This window comes from Anthonomus grandis, chromosome 10, assembly GCF_022605725.1.
Source record: "Anthonomus grandis grandis chromosome 10, icAntGran1.3, whole genome shotgun sequence".
Classification (NCBI taxonomy): domain Eukaryota; kingdom Metazoa; phylum Arthropoda; class Insecta; order Coleoptera; family Curculionidae; genus Anthonomus; species Anthonomus grandis.
Window position 1 is genome coordinate 28858756 of NC_065555.1, and position 22194 is coordinate 28880949.

At 33.8% G+C, this 22194-nt stretch overlaps 1 protein-coding gene across 1 annotated transcript in view; it reads left to right on the forward strand.

Annotated features, from left to right (window-relative positions):
* LOC126740857 (hemocytin) overlaps positions 1-22194 on the forward strand; it is a 279897-nt gene that overhangs the window by 76937 nt on the left and 180766 nt on the right. The window contains exons 15-21 of the mRNA XM_050447026.1: positions 421-586; positions 651-922; positions 982-1174; positions 12547-12707; positions 13708-14027; positions 19480-19601; positions 19662-19838. Coding sequence (XP_050302983.1) covers positions 421-586; positions 651-922; positions 982-1174; positions 12547-12707; positions 13708-14027; positions 19480-19601; positions 19662-19838 — 1411 coding nt within the window. The remainder of the gene's footprint in view (positions 1-420; positions 587-650; positions 923-981; positions 1175-12546; positions 12708-13707; positions 14028-19479; positions 19602-19661; positions 19839-22194) is intronic.

The following is a 22194-nucleotide window of genomic DNA, read 5'->3' on the forward strand; positions in this document are numbered from 1 at the left end:
ATCGAATACGCAACCTCGGACAAAAGAAAGTCAAGAGATCAAATTTGCTTAGAAATCAATGAGAATTTCAAAAACAAAAAAGTGGCGTACCATATTTTTTATCAAAAATATTTAGTTTAAACCTTACACGAACGTCACTGGTCCAAATAAAAAAAATTAGTGAGCCTACTCAGAAAATGCCTTTTGATGCATAAAAAATGCATACCAAATTTTACTAAAATATCTACAGGAGGTTTTACAGGTGTTATAAAAAAAATTTTTTTTCTTCAATCTTTACCACCCTGTATCTCAAAAGTTACGCCTTTTAGGACATACCCAAGAATCAACCCCTGAATTTTTTGCATCTATTTATTTACACCCTGTATAATTTATATGTATAAATGGATAAATAAACTTATACACTTTATTAAAAATTTTTAGTCTGTTAATATAATTTCACTATTGGATTCTTGTAAATGGGACTATTGTGCATGTAAAGAAACTGATAGAACCTTATGCATCTGTGAAACATTGGAAGTATATGTAAAAGAATGCACCCATAAGGGTATTAAAGATTTGGCCACCTGGAGAGATGAAAAACTTTGCCGTAAGTATCAGTTTGCTTATTCACCTTTAGGTTAATATTTAACAATTCATATTTATCGTTTAAGCCATGAAATGTTCTAATGGAAAAACTTACATGTCGTGTGGTCCTAAAAATGGACAGCAAATGTGCGGTGACGTCTCGTCATTAGTTGATGAGGAGGATTCTTGTGTCGAAGGTTGCTATTGTCCTGAAGGCACGGTCCTTCACGATAATAAATGTATCTTAAAAGATCAGTGTCCTTGTACGTATAGAGGTAAAAGTTTCCCACCAGGAGCATCGATTTCGAAAAAATGCAATACTTGCTCTTGCGTTAGTGGTAAATGGGAATGTACACAGGTAAATTGATGTAATCATGTCACACAGATAATATATTAAAAATATTGTGTTTCTTTAAGGTTGCTTGTGGAGCACGTTGCGCAGCAATCGGAGATCCTCACTATGAGACCTTCGATGGGAAAAAATATGATTTTATGGGGCAGTGCACTTACTATCTTGTCAAAGCTGATGACTTTTCAATTGAAGCTGAAAATGTGGCTTGTGCTGGTTCTATTTCTCAAGCGATGAATTTTCCAGCTAGTGTCTCATCAGGTAAGAGAAAATTAAAGCTTCGGAAACATAAACAATATGATCTAACTGGATGTTTGGGTAAAATTTTTATTAAAAGGATGGGAGTTTGGCATGACTTAATTCCTGTATCCGCCATTATATCACATTCACAGTATTTTTTCGGTACTACCAAGCTCTTATATGTTAGCCCATAAAGTTGACTAGTGCCTGGAGTATTGGAGCTTAAGATCCTCCTTGTTACAATTAAAATAGTAGAATGGCATAGTAGAAATAGAGATAATAGAGAAAGTTATGATTTGTCTGCGTTTACTAATACTTTGTAATAGGTCATCACCAGTATAAAGAGAGGGATCCATGTTAAGCTATAAAAGATAATAAAGAATAGAGATAATAAGGAAAATTAATAAGGAATATACTATTTCACAGGAATGTTTTTTCTCCACAAAAGAAAATGCCAATTTTGTGTCAAGAGTGATGCAACGATGGGGTAACTCATCATAATCAGACTCAATACCTAGTTTCGCTGATTACTTGATTCGAAATACATTACTTAAGTTGTTTCTTCTTATTAGAATTACAATAGTAGAATGGCCTAGTAGGTTTTCTAGCTAAAAACGACTCAAACGTCTTAAAACAGTTCTACGAGGTCACCCTCGGAGGTTCTTATCCAGGACTGTCTTTATTTGCGTGAAAATTTGCCTTATATTTCAATCCATTGGTCAACGCTTTCAAAATCATATAACCCTATTCATATAACCCTATTTATTGGAAGTCGGAAGGTTGTGTGTAGTTAAGGAGTCAAAACTACACACAAATTTAAACGCTTTTATCACACGTGATAAACCTTGATGAAGATATTCTGAATTTGGGCCTTAAGTTCAACTGTCGGCATTCTGACAGACTTTCAGTGTCTGAACACACTTTGGTAGACTGCGAAACAATTCTAAAATCAACCCAAGTATTTAATCCAAGCTTGATGAGAGCCGACATTACTTTGAAAGTTAATAAATATTTAAACTCTGATGAATTTCAAATCTTATCTAATAACACAACCTCTAGATACGTTCATCATATTAAACAACTATTTAAAATTTGTAGTTCACTTTTGAACATTTATCTATGCAACCTTATAAACTAATTCCCATGAACCCCGTTACTTCTCTACTTTATTGCCTTCCTAAGATTCGTAAAAAGAATTGTCCTATAATGCCCGTAGTTTCTTATAGAAATTCCCCTGCATCAAAACTTTCTTTCTGGTTAGCATCGATTTTACCCCAATTAAATTGAAAGAACTCGTCCATTATCTCAAAGAGACCTACGTAACTAGAAAATGAAAACTCTAAGTCTCAGTCTCAAAATGCCAATTACCCCAATTAACCTGCTTTTCCAATCCTTTTTCCATTTAAAAGTCCTTTCATCTGGCACAGAACTTGTCTAATATTTTTATACCTCTAAACTCCTTCCTTGTATCCTTTGACGTTTCGAATTTATTCTTAAGTATCCTTCCGGATGAATGCTTATCCCAGATACAAGATTTATTGTTCTTAAATTCTAATCTACCTACCCATATTATCCTAGAACTTTGTTTCCTTATAAATATCGTTTTAAAACCAAACTTCTTCCAAACTAATGAAAATTCTATTGAGAAGAAAATATTAGAAAGCAACTTATATAAAAGTTTTATCACATGTTTGCATGTTGGTTTAGGTACGTGGACGATGTTTTCACTATTTTCACCGGTTCTAAAAAAGATCTGCAAGATTTTTTAAAACATATTAATTCCGTTCATAGGTGCATTAAGTTTACCTATGAAAAAGAGAGTGAGTCGTCTACCCTTTTTAGATTTATTGAAGATATTAGATTTTTCATATAATCTAATTTCTTTCTTTTTTCATAAAGATTTATTGGAATTTATAGAAAGCAGTCAACTGACAATGTTATCCCTTTTTCTTCTAACCATCCTTTTAACCAACATTTCGTAGTATTTAGTTTACCTTTTCACAGACTTTTTAATATTCTTCAAATGACTTCCAAAAATAATGAAAAACTATGCTTCAAATTTTTAAAAACCATGGGTATCCTGAGAATGTCATTAATCAAATTTATTTTAAATACCTCAATAAATCCCTAAATAAAAAACTCTTATGTAAAGATAATTTACATAAGATTATACCATTAGTATTACTTATTTCAATAAATTATCCAGCCAATTGCCAAAAGTTTTTTGAGACGCTCAGACAATTGTGTGTGTGCTATCATACTTCTAATAATTTATCTAAGCACCTGGTTAACACCAAAGATAACATTTCTGCAACCCACAGATTAGGGGTCTACAGACTCAAATGTTTTCATACTGACTGTAATGTATGTTGTACAAAGCGGAAGGAGAATTGAAACTAGAGTAAAAGAACATACCAACATAATAGAAAATAACGTAAATAAGTTTATTAATAATACTTCTTCAACTTTCGCCAACTATATCATCGAGGCTAGACATAGGTTCGTACCGGAGGCAGACACAGAGGTTTTTCATGTTTGTCAGAAAGGCTTAAGGTTGAACCTTTTAGAGATCCTTGAACTTAATAAAGCCATAAAATCACCAGATTTTGTTTGTGTCAATGAACAGACTAAGTTTGATAGCAATCTATTTTTTAACTCCCTAACAACACACAACCTTCCGACTTCCAATAAATAAATAATATCCTTTTTAAGAAATACTTATCATTCATACCTCCCCCTCCACCTTTCTTCTCAATTTTACCCTTTTCTTAAATAACCTCTTCTCCCCTGCTACTATAGTACTCTGTCGACGTTCAATAATAATTCGAGCTTATTCGCCTCTATCGTTATAGTTTTATCTTTCATGTTCAAATCTTAGTTTTGACTGCGTTTACTAGATGTCGCGCCATTTACTGATTTTATTATCATAATTTGTTAGTTGTAAGGCTTTTTAAAACTTTGACTTTTATTTGTAATTTCGTAAATTTTTGTTGTACCTTTTGATTCTAACTTACTGTTTGTTATTTTAATAGTTTCTCTGAAAAGAAACAATAAATCTTAATGTCTGATGATGATGAGTGAACTCATTAAAATGCATAACTCTTGAAAAAAGATTGACACTTTCATTTGTGGAAATTGATATGTTTCCCCGCCCTTCCCAACCCACTATACCATAGTTAGTATCTGAATCTCTAACTTGATCAATGAATTAATTTATAGAGATTTATTCTCGAAACTCGTTGGGAAGGGTAATTTAGATTTGGTAATCGAGCAATATTGACCTCGAACTGTTGGAGGTCTTTATCAAATTGTTTTCATTGTTATAGTTTATATAGATAGAACTTAATGTATTCTGTATCCCCATTACTTCACTTTCACGGTATTTTTTAGGCTCTTATACATAAAGTATTACGCATAAAGTTGCCTAGTACTTGGAGCATTAGAGTTTAAATTGTTCATCCTGATTGTACTGGTAGATTGGTCATTTAGATTTTCTAACCAAAAACGACTCAAGCTTCTTGAAGCGGTTCTACGGAGTCACTTTCCGCAGTCCTTATCGAGGGCTATCGTTAATTGCTTGAAAATCTGTCTCATATTCCAATCTATTGAAAGAACTCGTCCATTATCTCAAAGAGACCTACGTAACTAGAGAAAAAAATGGAAAATCTAAGTCTCAGTCTCAAAATATCTTTTTAATTAATCAGGTAACATGTTTCGCTAATAAAGCATCAACAGACCTACAATAAACAGAAAAACACACGTAACTACAATAAAACCTTACACTAAACCAAAATCAAATATTAAAAATTAGTTAAAATTACCTTATAGCTAGATGACCTGCTAACTACTGATAAATAAAATTTAAACCTGAGAATACCCACATATTTTGTAATAAAAACAATAACACGGCACAAAAATTCAACAAAAAAAATATAAAAAGGGAAAAAAACGTGTAGTATTTGAACCCACGCTCTAAAGTTGATCTCGGTGAAACACCAGACCGTTAACCACTCGGCCAGCCTTGCCTATGAATATTAGAGTCAAAGGCATATATGCGTATCGTGAGCAGAAACAAGAGGTTAGATAAGATTATTAAAGATAAGTCCTGGCTCAAAGGTGAAAACATCATTAACGCATGTCAAAATTGGACTCTTTTTGGCTTTGATGATTTCCATTTTCTCCAAGAGATCCAACTTTTTACCCTTAGGGCACTCGTGAACAATGGAAACATTTTCAGGGACGGAAAAAACTATGACCCGTTGATAATAAATGGTTAGCAAATGCTGACTTAGTTTCTGTGGTGTCGGTGTCCCTGAACTTATTAACGAGGCTGGTCCGTCCACATTTAGTTTGTGAACGTCCAAATAGTTTAAATTTTTTCTTTTTGTAATATTTCTTTGTTTTTCTCTCCAAATTAAAACTACCATTTCATTTAATTTAATTTTCTCCTTTTATTATATATAACCAATTTAATTAATATGTTTATATTAAGTCTTAACAACAACAAATCTGCGCGTGTACGATAGCCTTTAAATTTCTAAATTCCTTTGGTTTGTGCTGAACGGAGACCAAAGTCATCTTCTCAGATGACTTCCTTGTTAGCACTTTATCATCGCGCATTGATTCCAGTGTCGTGATCTATACGTTTATTTCCGCAACTGTTGTCTTAATCTTACCGCATCACAGATCGTGATTTACTTATCAAACCCGCAACCACTATTAGTGATTCAACCCGAATTAGAAGACCCAAGAAGTCAAGAGCAGGCCTGCTGAAGCTGGATACAGACACCTTAAGGTAAGGATCTTTAAAGGCTGGTTTTTCGACCTTTCCACATTTACTTTTAATCACACAAATACAGTCCACTTTAAATCTCTCACTGAATTGTCTAAATCCACCTTGTGCTTAACTAAAAAGATAAGTAACAACTTTACAAAAGAGACAAAAAAAGAAAAAGTTCTTTTTTTCTTACCAGAACAATAGAGGCTTAGGTGTTCCTGTACCCTTGTGGATACTCTCCTTCCTGATTGTCCCACATAAACAGCAGGACAATCCTTAAAATTAAGACAATATACACCCAATTTAGATAGAGGATCACTTTTATCCGACGTCTTTACTAGGTTCTTTCTTAGCGAGTTAGTCGTTTTGAAGGCTATGGAAAGGCTGAAAGGCTTAAAAAATTTTGCAAGTTGTTGAGAAATGCCGCCGAAATAACTAAGGCATCTAAAATTATTATTGTTGGTGATGTTGTTCGGTGGGTGGACGATGTGATAAGACAGTTTATATTTATTATAAAATTTGTAATATAATTTTTTCAAGCTGTAAAGTGAGAAATTATTGTTTACAGCAATTATTTTTATAATATTATGTTCTTTTTGAAAAGCGTCTTTGGACAGAGGTAATTTAAATAAACGGTAGAACATTGAATTAAAGGCTGCATATTTGTGTTGATAAGGGGAATTGGAGTTAAATTGGATTATATTATCTGTTGCAGAAGGTTTGCGATATACTTCAAAAGAAATACTGTTATTATTTCGGTATAAAAGAAGATCTAAAAAGGGTAATTTTCCGTTTGTCTCTCTTTCCAGCGTAAAAGAGATCTAATTATGAACGGAGTTAATAAATGACAAGAAATCACCAACCCACAACACGCACACATCGTCCACGTACCTTTTATAAGCTCTCAAAAAGCCCGCAAAACGACTTTTCATGATTTTCTCCTCCAAGTGACTCATGAAGACCTCGCTCAAAAATGGTGAAAGACAAGAACCCATAGCGAGACTAGATTTTTGCCTAAAGAATTGATCATTAAATTTGAAGAAATTTTGTTCCAAAACTAATGATAAAAGGTGGATAAGATTATCTACCACCAGTTTTGGCAAAGTACTATTATTTTTTAGCAGGATCTCAACCAATGTTAAACAATCTGACGAGGGTATGCTAGGGAACAAGTTCTTTACATCTAAGGAAAGCAAAATGGCATTGTTTGGAATATCTATTTGCTTTAGATAATTGGCAAATTCAATTGAGTTTTTAATGGAGAATTCGTTCCGAAAACCAGTTACTCTTAAAGTATTGTTAAGCCAAGAGGATAATTTGTAGCAAGGCCAGTTTACGAAGGAAACTACTGGTCTTATCGGGTTCCCCTCTTTATGAAACTTAGGTAAGCCATAGAGCACAGGAGTAAAGTCTGCCCAACCAATCTGTAGCTAAGCGGTATCGGTGCGGGGAACGTGGTTGTAGACTAGACCCGCCTCATTTCATTCATGAAATGGCCAGTGACGTGCGAAATTTTATAAACCGATTACACAGATTTGAATGTATTAAATATTAAAAAATATGGTTTGGTTTTAATTTTAAAATAGGTATTTGTAGGTAAGATATTAATTTGGAAATTAAGGTCTTCTAAAATATTTTATTTGTAAATATGTAATAAAAAAATGACAGACAAGATTAGGGAAGTTTGAGATAAAAGTAAAGTAAAGAAAACACAAAATTTGTAATACACCTACTTAGTTTATTCACTTAAAATAAGAGTGCCGTACTCGATGCCTGGATATCGCGAGGGAAAGAGCACGGCAGATAATCCGAATTATGCTGTTTAAACATCGAATTTACTCCATAATATGTATAATTTAAACTATTATTTAAATAAGTATAATCAATTTGTACCTGTTGAAGAATATATTGCTAAGCACTCCAGTAACAGTCTCACTCTGCCAGCATTTTTTAAACATTAGGTCATTGTCTATCCAAGTTTCATCTAAATAGACAATATTGCGACCTTCGGCTCGGTGTTTTTTTATTTCTCTTAGGTATTTATACCTTAAAGATGTTATTTTTGGAAAATTTTTTTCTTCTGGCAATTTTTGCAACAGCTTTCTGCTAGTAGGCACAACTTTAAACCCAAATAAATTCGATTTATTCGGTGTTTAACTATTTGAAAATGAAAGTTGTCGTCTTGTTCCACCTTCGTCATTCGCGGTCTTTTTTTGCCGGGACTAGAAAGCATTTTGTTGGGGTCCGTCCGCATTCTTTCTTCATCTTCTTTGTGAATTTTTTTCACCATTGAAATGCGTACGCCAGTATATTGAGATACTCTTTCAAGTTTGCGCTTTACTGGTAGATTAACGAAGTTATTAGTAGCTTCTTCATTGCAAACCCTAAGAATTTGTACAAGAAGTATATAATCCTGATATTCGATTTTTTTTAGTCGTCGTTCCAATTTATATTACTTATATTTATAGACATTTTATATTCAAAATAACCAACATTAACTTTAAATCTTTTTTGTTTGTAAAGCAATCGAGCTTGGTTTTATTTCATTGAATATGATTTTTATTTATTACAACATTAGGTACATAATTTTTGAAATTTAGTGTCGCATAAATTATGATTTTATTTTAAAGTTTTTTTTTTCATAACTGTGCTTAGGCTTTATAATTCTCTTATTATCATTTTACTTACCTATAAACATTCGCAGTGACTTCCCTTGCCTGGCTATGAATAAAGTTATTCATTTTAACGTAAATAACACAAAAACTGTTAAAAATTATGAACTTTAACAACAAAGAAACAAATCACACAAAACAACAACAAAACAGCAACAACAATAATAGCAAATAAACTAAACTATGCTACACTACTCAAAAGTAATAGGTCAGAAATTAAGTAGGTACCTAAAAATACAGCAATAAAAACAGTTTAATAGCTCAAAAGTATTAACATACGCCGCCGCCACTGAATCCGCAAGAAATCCATATTATTCCGAAAATTACACAAAACCTGGTAGGATGCGATCCAATAAGATAGAGAAAGACAGAGAGCTGCATAAAAATAATAAATTAATGGCCGCGATGTCATCAACCAATCACCTGTCCCCAAACAGCGAGATGCTTCCGCGAAAGCACGACGTTACCGGCTTTGTAAGTTTTATTAGGAATTTCGGATAAATGTTAGTCAATATTGGATTTTATAATATGCAAAACATTAGCAAATAGAACTAAAAAATATGGCTTAAACTGCATTACATTATTTATTATCTTTTTTATGATTAAATAGCTTAATTTTACCATTATATTTACTTTTCATTCAATACTATTTCATTTTTGCAGTAAGACGTGACAACGCTTTAAAATTTCGCCCGCATTCTTTTCGTAGACACAGATCCGATGGTCAAACTGTACGTGGGTTCATAGGGTATAGGTTAGATTTAGTGGTGTTAAAGTATTCCAGAGTTATAAGACATCGATCTAGAGAATTCTTAAGTTTTGAGAAAAAACTAATCGTTGGATCCCTAGTAATAGCCACGAAGTCGTCAGTCGATAGAAATTTCGTCACTTTAGCCACATAGTCGAGTCTATTCATGACTACCAAACAAGAGCCTTTGTCTGCTCTGGAAATTAGAATATCATGTGTTTCAATTTTGTTTTTAACAGAATTAACGTGTTGTTTGTTGTAATTATTAGGGACAGAGTTATGTCTCTCAGAGTTAAGAAAATTAATTTTTTTTGATCGTAAAATGTTTTTGTTAGGAATATTAACAGACTGAATGATGTTCTCAGCCTCCACTGCCAGGACCTCTCTAGTGTTTCGATTTATTTATTGCGAAAAATTAAATTTTAAATTTATATTTAAGATATTTTCCTCCTCGGGGGTAAAAGAAACCTTAGATAAATTAAGAAAACGTTTATGACACAAGTTACTATTGCTCTTACCCAGTCCACGCTTATGCTCTATATGGTCAGGACTCTTTGGTCTTTGTGAAATTCTTAAGTTGTACAATTTCTTACTAAGCCTACGGTATGTAGTGGCACCAAAATCTTCTACATCTTCTCTCAATTTAAAATCCAAGGATAGAAACTCCGCAAAGGACAACGTTAACGTTAATGTAAAATATAAGTACTTGAGTTTAGAGTTGACTCTGTTAAGTGTTTTCTAATGTTGTTTTATTTCCTCGTTAATCCATATCCGTCTTCCCATGTTTAAAGCTCTCTGTGAAGATGGAGTGTGTGAGCCGCATCTGATGTTAACGAACTTCGGCGTTAAACCTCATTTTAGGAAACTTTGTAGGAACTAAATTTTCAGTAAAAGGTTCTTTCTTGCAATTAGGCATCTTGCAATTGCAATAGTATACCATCCTCATATTTAGTATATGAATCTCAATCGATGAAAATCTTGTTTTTAATTAATGAAGAAATTTATAGAGATTTATTCTCGAAACTCTTTGAGAAGCGACTTTGACCTCAAACCAAACTGCTGGAGGCTTTCATCAGGTTGTTATTCCTAGATTTCGATGCGCTTGAAACGCATACTAGTAAAATTCTTGTTAAACTGACTACTCTCTAAGGGCGTACTAACCATGTTCAATCGACCATATTAAATTTAGTAAAAAGTAATAGTAGTAAAAGTAACTATTCAACATACTTTTCCTGACTAAGCTTTATAATTTTTTAGATTTATCTATATTTTTTTCATCCTTTAACATTGTTTAGCCCTTTCAACATCTTATTTTGTTTTATTTACTATTGGAAAAAAAAACAAAAAAAATCATCAACATGTAATAAAATAAACATGGCTTTTCGACTTCTTATACCCTATAAGTAATTCATGCTTAACGTTGTCATTCCATATACGTAGATCTTATTCCTACAAGTATTGGGACATACACATCCTTCAGCCTGACTCATGTAGACCCTTTCTGCGCATGCTATAAGCATGCGCCAAATCCAATGTCTAACGACTAGTGAGAAAGTGTTATCAAAATCGATCCCTGCCCTTTGTGTGAATCGTTTAGCCACATCCCCTATACGCAGCGGAAACAAAGCAGATAAAAACCGAACAGACGCTTTCGAAATGTAGGTTTATAGACGACTTCGGTTATTCAAAAGATGAGAGTTTTCCAATTCGGTTACGATAGATCTTGGCATGTCTTCTCTAGCATGTCTCTGAGTTCACAATTTAAAAATTAATCATGCTTGGGCATTCCCACTAATTGATAGAACTAAAATATGAAAAGAACTAAACCTTCTGTCGGTTCTGTCGGATTTAGTGATGTTCTTAAAATTAAATAAAATTTAATCCTTGTTTCCTTATAACCTTCCAATATACTTTTTTCAAGAGCTAAAGTAAACTATTATTATTATTGATTAAAATGATTTCTTTATTTTGCAAGTAAAGAGTAAGCTCTAAAAAAAGTAACTCAAGTTTTGAATCTTTGTTTGGCGAAGAGCCAAAAGGGAAGACGTTGGAATCATCGATTGTTGGGAAATCAATGTGTTACAGTTTAATATACCATTCTGATCAATTTCTGATAGACTATCCAACCTGACGTTTTAAAGTGTGCAAGACCTGTTGGTCTTGCAAGTGAAACGTTTCTTGCTTCATTGTTTCCAAGAATCTTCTTTTCTTCCAATGTTGCTTCTTGCATAAAATCTTTGCTTCTCTCCAAAGTATGTGCTATTGGACCGAACGTGTTCTACTATTATTCCTGATCTGAAAACTTCATCTGTTCAGATCCACTTTCGATGTTCTTTGGTCCTGACTTAGACACAAGGAAAGATTTTGTTAAAGTAGCAACATTGGAAGAAAAGAAGAAGATTCCTTGAGGCAATTTATATCAAAGAAAACCTAGGAATTTTTAGCCAACACAGTGTTAATATTCCCAACATCTGAAGATTCTATTGCTAGAACACTACAAGATCTAAAATACTTCCTAACTGAAATCTCGTGCTAAATATAAAATATAGATAATGGGTTTCAAAAATTAGATTTTACTACTAACAGCCTTTGTTTTGGGGTAGTTGGAAGAAGGCCAGAGTACTCCATCAAATTTTAATAAACAAATTCCAAAATATGGGTCTTGAGGAGGAAACACTTTGCAGTGGTTTAAATCATACCTCATGGGAAAAATAACAGGTGGTGTATATCCAGGGCTTTCATTCCTTTAGGATCGAGGTGCCTTCACTCGTTACCGAAGACTTACACTTTAGTCTCCGACTATTTAACATTTATATCAACGACCTCGTCTTGGGTTTTATATTTGCTGTCGACCTCAAGATACTGATGATTCCTTGAAATTACAAGCAAATTTAGATAATCTGTCTGCCAATAAGATGTTGTTAATCACCTGCGGCTAACCTTCATCATGTGATAACATGTCTATTTAACCGTACCAATAAGAATTAAATCGGTTGATGTACAAGCGAACAGTGAGTAAAAATATATGGTAATAATGGATATTGATCTCAAACTTTGGTGTGTTAAATCATATAATACAATACGTCGATAACTTAATTAAAATCGCAACATAAATCTTAGATTAAGGCTGTGATAATAATCTTACATCAAGCATGAAGCATTACTTAACATATTAACTTCTTATACATTTTTTAAGGATTACCTAGCTGTACAAAAACAGTTACGTTGAGATATAATGGACAAGTAATTAAACTGAAACAAAACCACGATGTCGTCGTAAATGGACTCGATGTTAACAAGATCCCGTACAACGTTTCAGGAGTCTATATTCGTGCTGTCTCTTCAATATTTTTACAGGTAAATAATAAGTTTGTTAAAAGTGTGTGCTAGTGGTCTGATGCTATTTCTATAGAGATTATGATTTATGCCTATTGTGTCGCTGTAAATATCGAAAAATATTTATTATTTGTTGATTTCTCAAAAGCTCAAGAGCACCTTAGATGTCAATAAATTTACCCAGAGTGGAAACTCTTTGTGGTCAATCTTTCTACCCACTTTACCACTAAGAGGAGGGCTGACTCTGTTGATTTCCCAGGATTATTGCATGCTGGTTAGGTAATGTAGGTTGGTTGTTTATTCCTAATCTTTATGTATCATTAAGTTATGTTTTGAACAAGAACTATAAACTTTGCAAGTGGTTAAGTTCAACTTACCTGTTTTCGTTTCTTTGGTCTAACTTCTCTTTATGCCTTGGGATTGTATTTTAGAGCCAGACACATTTTAAACATCCTCACTGGGTGCGGCAATAGTTCCAGGTCACATTGCAATCACTTAAGTACTGCTGGATAGATGTCATCAGGTCCCGGAAATTTAAAGGGGAAGAATTCAGGAAGTGCTCACTTTAATTTATGCTCTTAAATTATCCGATCGGCAAGTAGCCAATTCGCGCGTTTTCAGAATCGTACTAAAATGAGAACATGTTTTACGCTCTATAATTAGCATTTCTAGCTTCACAGGTGAAAAAACGGGAATTTAGATTAGGTGATCTTGAAGGCTATTTGATGATCTCCACAAACAAAAGAGTAGAGCGATGCCATTCTGTTTCCAGATCCTTAATCTGACAGAAATTCATTATCAAAATCATTTATTAGAGATATGAACGAATATAAAACTGCCAGTTTAATAAGCTTCGATCTGCACATCATAATTCGAATGAACAATAAACTATTGGAAAAGTCAACAATGTAGTCTAAAACTGTTTGCTTGAATATATTATACTTTTTGGCTTTTTCCATCAGCTCATTTGACGAAATTTTGTAACTAGTGAAAATTATTATTATTTTTTTTTAACATTTAGGTTGATGTACCCAATGGCGTGAAAATTCTTTGGGACGGCGTCACTAGAGCTTACATCGACATGCCGGCATCCTTTAGAGGTAAAACCAGGGGACTTTGCGGCACATTTAATGATAATCAAAAAGACGACTTCGTAACACCGGAAAACGACATTGAAGAAACCGTTATACCTTTCGCTAATAAGTGGAAAACCAACGAGAAATGCAATGATGTGCCTGAAGTTATTTCAACACATCCATGTTATGTTAACTTGCATAATAAAGCGACTGCTGAGAAGTATTGTTCTAAGATCAAGGGAGATTTGTTCAAGGATTGTCACTGGTAAGTTAGTATATGTAATAATAATATTAATAATAATAAATCATTTTATTGTTCCAATTAATTATAACAATTTTGCTAATACAAAACAAATATATAAATGAAACAAATGGCCTTTATAGTCAGCTTCTCTCCAAAAGGAGAAGCTGTTAAAGCCGTAGAAAAATTCTAAGCCGTACTTACATTTAGTTACCTAACCTAAGCCTAATAAAACCGAATACATTAATGAAAAGCTAGATGACTCGGTCTATTATGTTAGGCGGTACAGAGATAGTACATGGTAAAACTATTAAGTTCTGGTCAGAAAAAAATAATTGTATGTATATAATATCTTATTTTCTTTGAAATGCATATAAACGCCCATAAAAACTCATTCACTGAGAAGCTGCTGTCTGATCCTTCTTTTGAAACAGGATAAAGATGTGTTAAAATGAGTAACTTGAAATGTATTTACGGTTGACGCTATGTTATAAGAGAATCCTCTTTTAAAAAGTTCCTTATTGTGCTTGGGGATCGTAAGGATGTGCTTTCTACGTATATTTATATTATGAACATCAGTTCTGTAAACAATTTTCTTACTGAGATAGATAGGACACTAAAATTTAATGATGTTATAAAACAGACAAGCCGAGTGCAGTACACGCCTATTGAACATTGACAACCAGCTAAGTTCTTTAAGCTTATGCGATACGTGTTGTCCACGTCTTATGCCACATTTAAAACGTATGCATGAGTTTTGAACCTTTTGCACTCTCCGGGCCTGTGTTGTATCCAGAAAAGGACCATAAACACTATCCGCGAAGTTAAACTGTGATAGTCCGAGTGCGTCACATATTTCAATTTTGGTTTTCTTTTCTAAGTAATGCCTATGAGGAAAAAGAGATTTAAGGGCGCAGTAGGATTTTTTAATACAAGCTGTTATGTGTTCGGTAAATTTAATTTAATGTCACAAATTAAACCCAGGTTTTTAAAGGAATTTTTAAAAGAAATATTAGCGTTTCCGATACTTAGATCCAACTGATATTTTCACGTAGTTTATCATTACATAATAATAAAGCCACCGATTTCAAGGGGTTTAACCTCAGCATGTGACCCGCGGACACCTCACAAAGCACCCGAAGATCCGTATTTATTCTAAGGTTAGCCTCTGTCGCATTTTCTGACTTAAAATAGTATAAAATTTGAGTATCGTCAGCATATAAATGATAATCACAATGGCGAATAGAATTAATAAAATTAGACGTGTAAATTTTAAAAAGAAGGGGACCCAAGACACTTCCCTGTGGGACACCTGAGTGTAAAGTCATTACCTCAGAGTACTTCCCATCAACTAATACCCTCTGCGTCCTGGTACTTAGAAAAGATTTAATCATAGATTGGGCATTAAACCGAAAACCAATATAAACCAAAATATACAACAAAACATCATGATTTAACAAGTCAACAGCTCGTGAATAGTCTAGAAGTACCAGAACGCTCGCTTTGCTGTTATTCAATTCCCCATTAATACGGTTTGTATTCTCAGCCAACGCAGTTGAACAACTATATCCACGTCGAAATTCTGACTGCTTTTCTGGCAAAATATTATTACTTGAAATAAAGATAGAAATTTGCATTGCCATAACTTTCTCTAAAATTTTGGACATAGCTGGTAGGATTGAAATAGATCTTAGCTGTCCATAGTCATTGGGCTCATTTACTTTTGGAAAAGGAATAGCAATGGCTGACTTCCAAGCACTCGGAAATGTTGATAATCGTAAACAATATATAATTAAATGTTTAATATAAGGAATGATAAAGGGGCAGCACAATATTAAAATAGATTAGACAATAGAAAGATAGATAGAAATAGATTATTAACAAACACATAGTATTGTTAATATCATCGCTTCCAGAAGCCTTACATTTCATCCCAAGCACAAAATTGGAAATTGTATCCTCTGTTACCTCAGTGAAACAGAATTCTTGATTGACTTTTTTATTATTCTTGTAAAATTCTAAAAGGTCTTTGTTAGGCGCAGAGTTTGAATTTGTTGTGCTAACGAAATGTGAATTGATCTCGTTAGGTTTTTTTTAAATAAGTCGGAAGTGAATTTATTTTTCTATTCACAACATTATTTTTTTTGAATTCATCCCACTTTTGTCTAGAGTTACAACTTAGGAATTTTATATTTAGGTATGCTTTTTTTTCTGCGCGATATGCTGTTGTAAAAGTAATACGAAGCTGTTTGTAATATTCCCAATGTAGAGGTAAACGTGTAAGGCGAAATCGATTTAGTGCATCATTTCTAAGTCTTTTTAATAATTTAAGATTATCAGTAAACCACGGACAGTATGATTTAGAACCAACTTGTTTTATTATTTTATGAGGTGCATGATTATTAATTAAGGTAGTTAATTTAGTGGAAATAAAATTAACTTTTTCCTCTACTGTATCCAAAATATAAATAGCATTCCACTTAATTGCTTCCAAGTCCTGCTGAAATTGATTTATATTAATCCTTTTGAAATTTCTAAAAGTTACATTAATACTGTCTGGTGCAATCAGATCCTGATCAAGCAATGTACATGTTGTAAGATAATGATCAGAAATATTAATATCTTTCACCTCAACACTAATTCTAAGGTCACTATTAAAACAAATTAAGTCAATAAAGCTTTCGCTATTTTGAGTCAATCTAGTTGGTTCAGAGATATACTGAGTAAGATTAAATGTTTCCAAGATGTTATTTAAGACCACAGTATTAGTAGAGTATTCATTTAAAAATTAATATTAAAATCACCCAGGCACAATAACTTATTATATAATATATAATAGTTTATGTGTAAAAGTGCAACAAAGCGTCTTCAAAGCAGGATAAAAATTCATTACAATTAGTATTAGGAGGCCTATAAATTACATCTAAGATAAGAGGGGAGCTGTCATGAATAAGCAGGCTAATCCATAGTTGTTCAATATATCCTAAACTCTCGCTTTTACAGACCGAAAAATTAAGGCCATTTTTAATATAAATAGCTACTCCGCCTCCCCGTGTAGGTCTATCAAGTCTCAACAATTGATAGATTCTATCCCTTAATATAAACTACATCATCAAGAACATCACCAGGCAGCCAGCTCTCAGTAACACCAAATATATCATAACTATATTCATATAATATGACGCTTAATCCCATCAAAGCAACCAAGCAGCGACCTTACGTTTATATGACCAGCTTTTAACATCATGAAAATAATTAAATAAAGCAATTAAATAAATAGAAGAAAAAAAACCGAGATATAAACAGGTTTTAATTGTATGTAAACATGCATTGTACAAGAAATACCGGTGTTCCAGGCCAGATAAAAGATCCATATGACCCACACAAAAATAATTGAGAAACTTAAGCATAGTTGAATTGTTTCTACCAAATTTCACTCAATTTAAATTTAAATTTAAATTTAAACAGGTAACCCAGATAAAACGACCGCCCCGGCACATAGTCCCATCAGATCGTAATATCTACGATACACGGCAACTATTTATTATGTTATATTTTACTGTTAGGTACAATTAACAATAAAAATCCACTTATATATTATATTGATAGTTAATACATTTAAATCATAAATTATTATAAAAATAAACAGAAGTTTGTCCTTAAATTTTTAATCCTTGCCCATTTGATCTTGCCCATTTAATCCTAATTGCAACCTATAATACATCAGAAATACTGTCAACACGTTGAACTTTGTTGTTTATTTTTATATAAACCACTCCACCATAACACCATGCATTTTTTGACGTAAACTTGTTTACTGCCGCACTTAGCACACGCAACCGTTCTTTTGTTAAGTCTTCTTGAATATTTATTTTAGTACCACGGCGCGTTTTTCTCGATTTTAGCACAGCACTACGGACGTTTAGATCTGCGAACTGAACCAGCACTGCCGGTGGATTATCGGCTGTTGGGTTTTTTGAATGAATGCGACGGCATGAAATTATTTGGTTTTTATTTATGGGACAGTTGATTTTAAGTTTATTTTGAAACAAATCAACCAGTGACTCATTTTCATCTTGTTTAATACCAAAGATGCGTATGTTGATCCGTCGCAGATGCTGTTCCTGCGCATTCCTTTGTTTGATTAGCGTTTGATTTTGACTTTTTAAATTACTAATTTCACTTTCTAGTACCACTATTTGCTTTTCAAATTTAGTTTCTAATGATTTAGTAATAGCACTTATTAGCGTATCCTTTAGGTCCCCACTAAAGACTTTTTCAATTTCTGCCTTGACAACAAAGCGATATCCTCCATTTTGTCGGTGTAATTGGACCTGTAGAAATGTAATACTAGCAAAAACACGCCACACTAGAGAAACTTTAGGCTTAAATATTATTATTACTATAAAAATAATATTTATTGTACCGTATTTAGCCTGGAACTTTACGATTTCATCATAAAGCGCCATCTAGAACATCCAATGTGTTTATAAAATTATATTATTCCTCTATTTAAATATATTGGCTTCTCCTAGCAGGAGGAACTTACAGTGAAAAAAGGCATTGAAATCCTAGCCACTGAAAGTACGGTTATTGGTCAATCCTTTCTCTGTTTGTTGATGTTTGTGAATATGTGCAAATTAAACTCAATTATGAGGCAGTGGGCAAAGGGGGCTGTTGTACACATAGGTCTCCTGATAAACCCTCACCAAAGGTTACCAGATGCAAATAACCTTGGAAAAGTCAGTAAGGCACTCTGGTCGGACAAATTTTATGTTACTGGCCAAACTATCAGTTACCCAGATATTTAAACTAAGTGCCTGAGTGCTGGGCAATCTTCGATGATGTACGATTCCCAGGATTTTAGCACCTGGACTCTTGAACTGTATTTTGCAGAGGTTGTACGCGTCATTGTATTTTTTCGTACATTCTTAGAATTTGTGAGACTTTAGCTGTGTGCACAGCTACCCTCGAATGCTGCGACAATCGTGCGAGTCAGCTTAACAGTTTGAGATGTGTCTACCAGAAGGGTGTACTTAGTAGGTATATGCGCAAGATAAGGTCTGGTTGCTCCGGTAGACAGGGTTATCGGTTCCAGTTTACTCTTCCAGCTCAAATACAATGTGCGCATGACCCCTTTGGGCAACACTTGAGTTGCCCAAAGGGGTTTCTATCGAATATACTAAACGCAAAAAATCGTTTGTTTTATTTTTGAACTAACTGCTCCGGAGATAGCACTTTCTTCTGAACAATAACCCTGTCCGTTAAAAACCGTTTGAAATATTTCATGACCGCTTGAGTGCGTGAATGTTTGAATGAAATTAATTTCTCCAGTAGCAGAAGTTCTTGACCAATTGACTCAGAGTAGATAGTTAAATAGAAAAGTTGCAAGACTACTGATACAATAATATTGGTGCATTATCATCCGCTGGCAGCTTGTCTTCTTTACTAACCCTATCCTATTTATCTTCTTTAGGTTCGTGGATCCAGAGCAAGCATACAAGGACTGTCTCTATGACATGTGCTCCTGTGAACTGCAAATGTCGAAGTGTTTATGCCCTACGATTTCGGCATATGCAGCTGAGTGTGCCAGGCAAGGTAAATCTCTATATGCAACATTTCCATGTAACCAGAAACCTTGAAACACGTTTTTTTTAGGAGTGAAAATTGATTGGAGAAATGAAATAAGGGAATGCGGCATACATTGCCCCGGTGGTCAAAAATACCAAATATGTGGCAACTCCTGCTCGCGCACTTGCAGTGATTTAACTTTACGGCCTGACTGTAAGCCGGAATGTGTCGAGGGATGTAATTGTCCAGAAGGGCAGGCTCTCGGTAAGTTAACAATTAAATGGTGGTGTATTAGTTACAAAAGACTTCTTTGGGATCGAAAATGTAAAAACTCAGCTATGTTTTTAGTTTTCCAAGGGTTTTTATGTATATTTTCAGTTTTAAGTTTTTTTTTAATCATGACATTTGAAAGACAGTTAATGCTAGTAAGGTACTTAAAACACCTGATCAAACAAGTATATTCAATAAAATTTATTTGACCCAAGTTGCGTTAAATTTGTTGTCAGAAGTGGGATATAGTGAAGCGCAATTTAGTAAATGCCTTTAATCAGAGATCAGGCCAAGATGGAGGTTGATAATGGAGTTGCTATTGAGGAAGTTTAAGTAGAAAGAAGTTCGAAGAACGAGATTGAAAACCAGAAGAACTAGATAAAAAACAGATAGAAAACAAGGCCTCAAACAAGAAGAATAAGATAAAAAATACGGAGAACAACAACAGGAACGACCAAATGATTCGAGAACGATTAAAATCATGCTCTACGGTCTCTATAATCCTTCATCCACCTTTAAAAAGCTAAAGGAATTACCTGGTTAATCCAGATGAGACCATTGGTCCTGATAAAAAGACATATGAAGATGTTCAAGAAGTCAAAACAAGAAGTCATAAAAAAAATGACTGTTTAAGAAGCTTTCTAGCCCCGGGATAGCAGGGCATATATCTATCGCCAAACTGTTGGTGAAGGATATGCCAGTTTTGCTATACACCAATATCTTCCTGGATATTTGGGCATAGGAACTGGGTGGTTGCCAAAATGCCAAAGAGCTGCTATCAAATCCAACTAAAGGTAGGATGGTGTGGTTGCTGTTTCGGCACAGACAGATTATGGCAGACCTGGCTGAAGTGATAAATTTGACAGTTTGAAGTCTTAATGAATTTCAATTGAGAGATAGTTCTGACAAATCTTCAGAACTAATAGCATATTAGATGGATCTTTCTTGAAAGCTTGTTCCAGAAGATCTTTAAAAAGAGCATGAATTTAAAAATGATTAACCAGTTTGAGAGTATTCATTCTCTGATGTCTAGGACTCTGCATGTACCTTAAAATAAATAAAGTCCAACAGCTTCTGTTTTGTGAACTGAGAGAAGGTTTCGATCGCTTCCACGTTTTATGGCGAAAATTCTTTATTTATACCTTCGAAACTCTTCCTAGGCAGAGTGTGGGTGTAAACTACAGGTATCAAGAGTCGATGGGCGTGTATTATTGGAAAGCGTCGTGAACCTTGGTGTACTACAAGGTTTATTATTAGATGATAATATTACTTCTCACACTTTCTATCTCACTTCCCGGGTATACGGAAGAATCAGCATATGTATTGTATAGCTGCTGCTAAATAAGTATTGGTCTTAACTCATGGTTTTTGCAATTAGTTTCAAACATTTCTGGCATGGTATTTCTCAGACACACCTCCTTGAACACAAAGTTGATCTGGGAGCTCATGTTGAGGTAATTGCAATAAACCTGGACGTTATTTTCTTAGACGATTCTCATCATGTGTATCTATGTTCTTAGAGCTTCTCGTTTGACCCTTGTACAGTTAAGATCACGTTAAGTGATTTTGATTTGGGAACATTCTGTAGAGGTTCGAACGTTTGGATTGCAAAAAAGAAGAATTGGAATATCGCGAATACTGTAGGTATGCCTTCTCACGCCATGGAATTTTAAGCTTATTATTCAGATACTTGAGGTTGCGCTGTAGAGAAGGGGTGTTTGAAACGTTATTTACTAGCGCAATTGAATAAACTCGGATATCAGCCATAAACCAGTTTTGGGAACATTGCGTAAGATTCGCGGAAACAATTTAAACACTTTATTGAATTCATGGCAACAAAATTCGAGCCCCTCGATTTAGAAATGAACGAAGAATAAAGAACAAAGTACTGTCAAGAGAAAATGTTACACCATTCAAATTTTCAAACTTTTTAATAAAATATTGGTTTGGCTACGCCTCTCTGTATGGTTGATGTCACTATTAATAGTACGAAATATTTCGATATTTTAAATAGGTTTCTTCTGGAATCGTATAACCATTGAATTATAAGGACATTCGTTCTTTTAATGTTAACATAAGGTCAGTAGCATGTAGCTGGCGTATGAGAAGGTGCCGTGATTGTCCTGGATCTTCGGCTAAATATTGTCGGCAAAAAATTGTCCTCTCGGACAACTTGAGAGATTTACCTTGAAAATATTTTTTATAGTAATTTGATTTTGACCTGTTTTCAAATTTGACTCTTGAGGGACGATCAAACTTAGATTGGGAGCAGTGTTGTCAAAAGCGATTTTTTTTGTTTTCTAGTTCAGTTAATGTGGGTTCTACTTCTGTTTTATTAAATAGTTTTAGC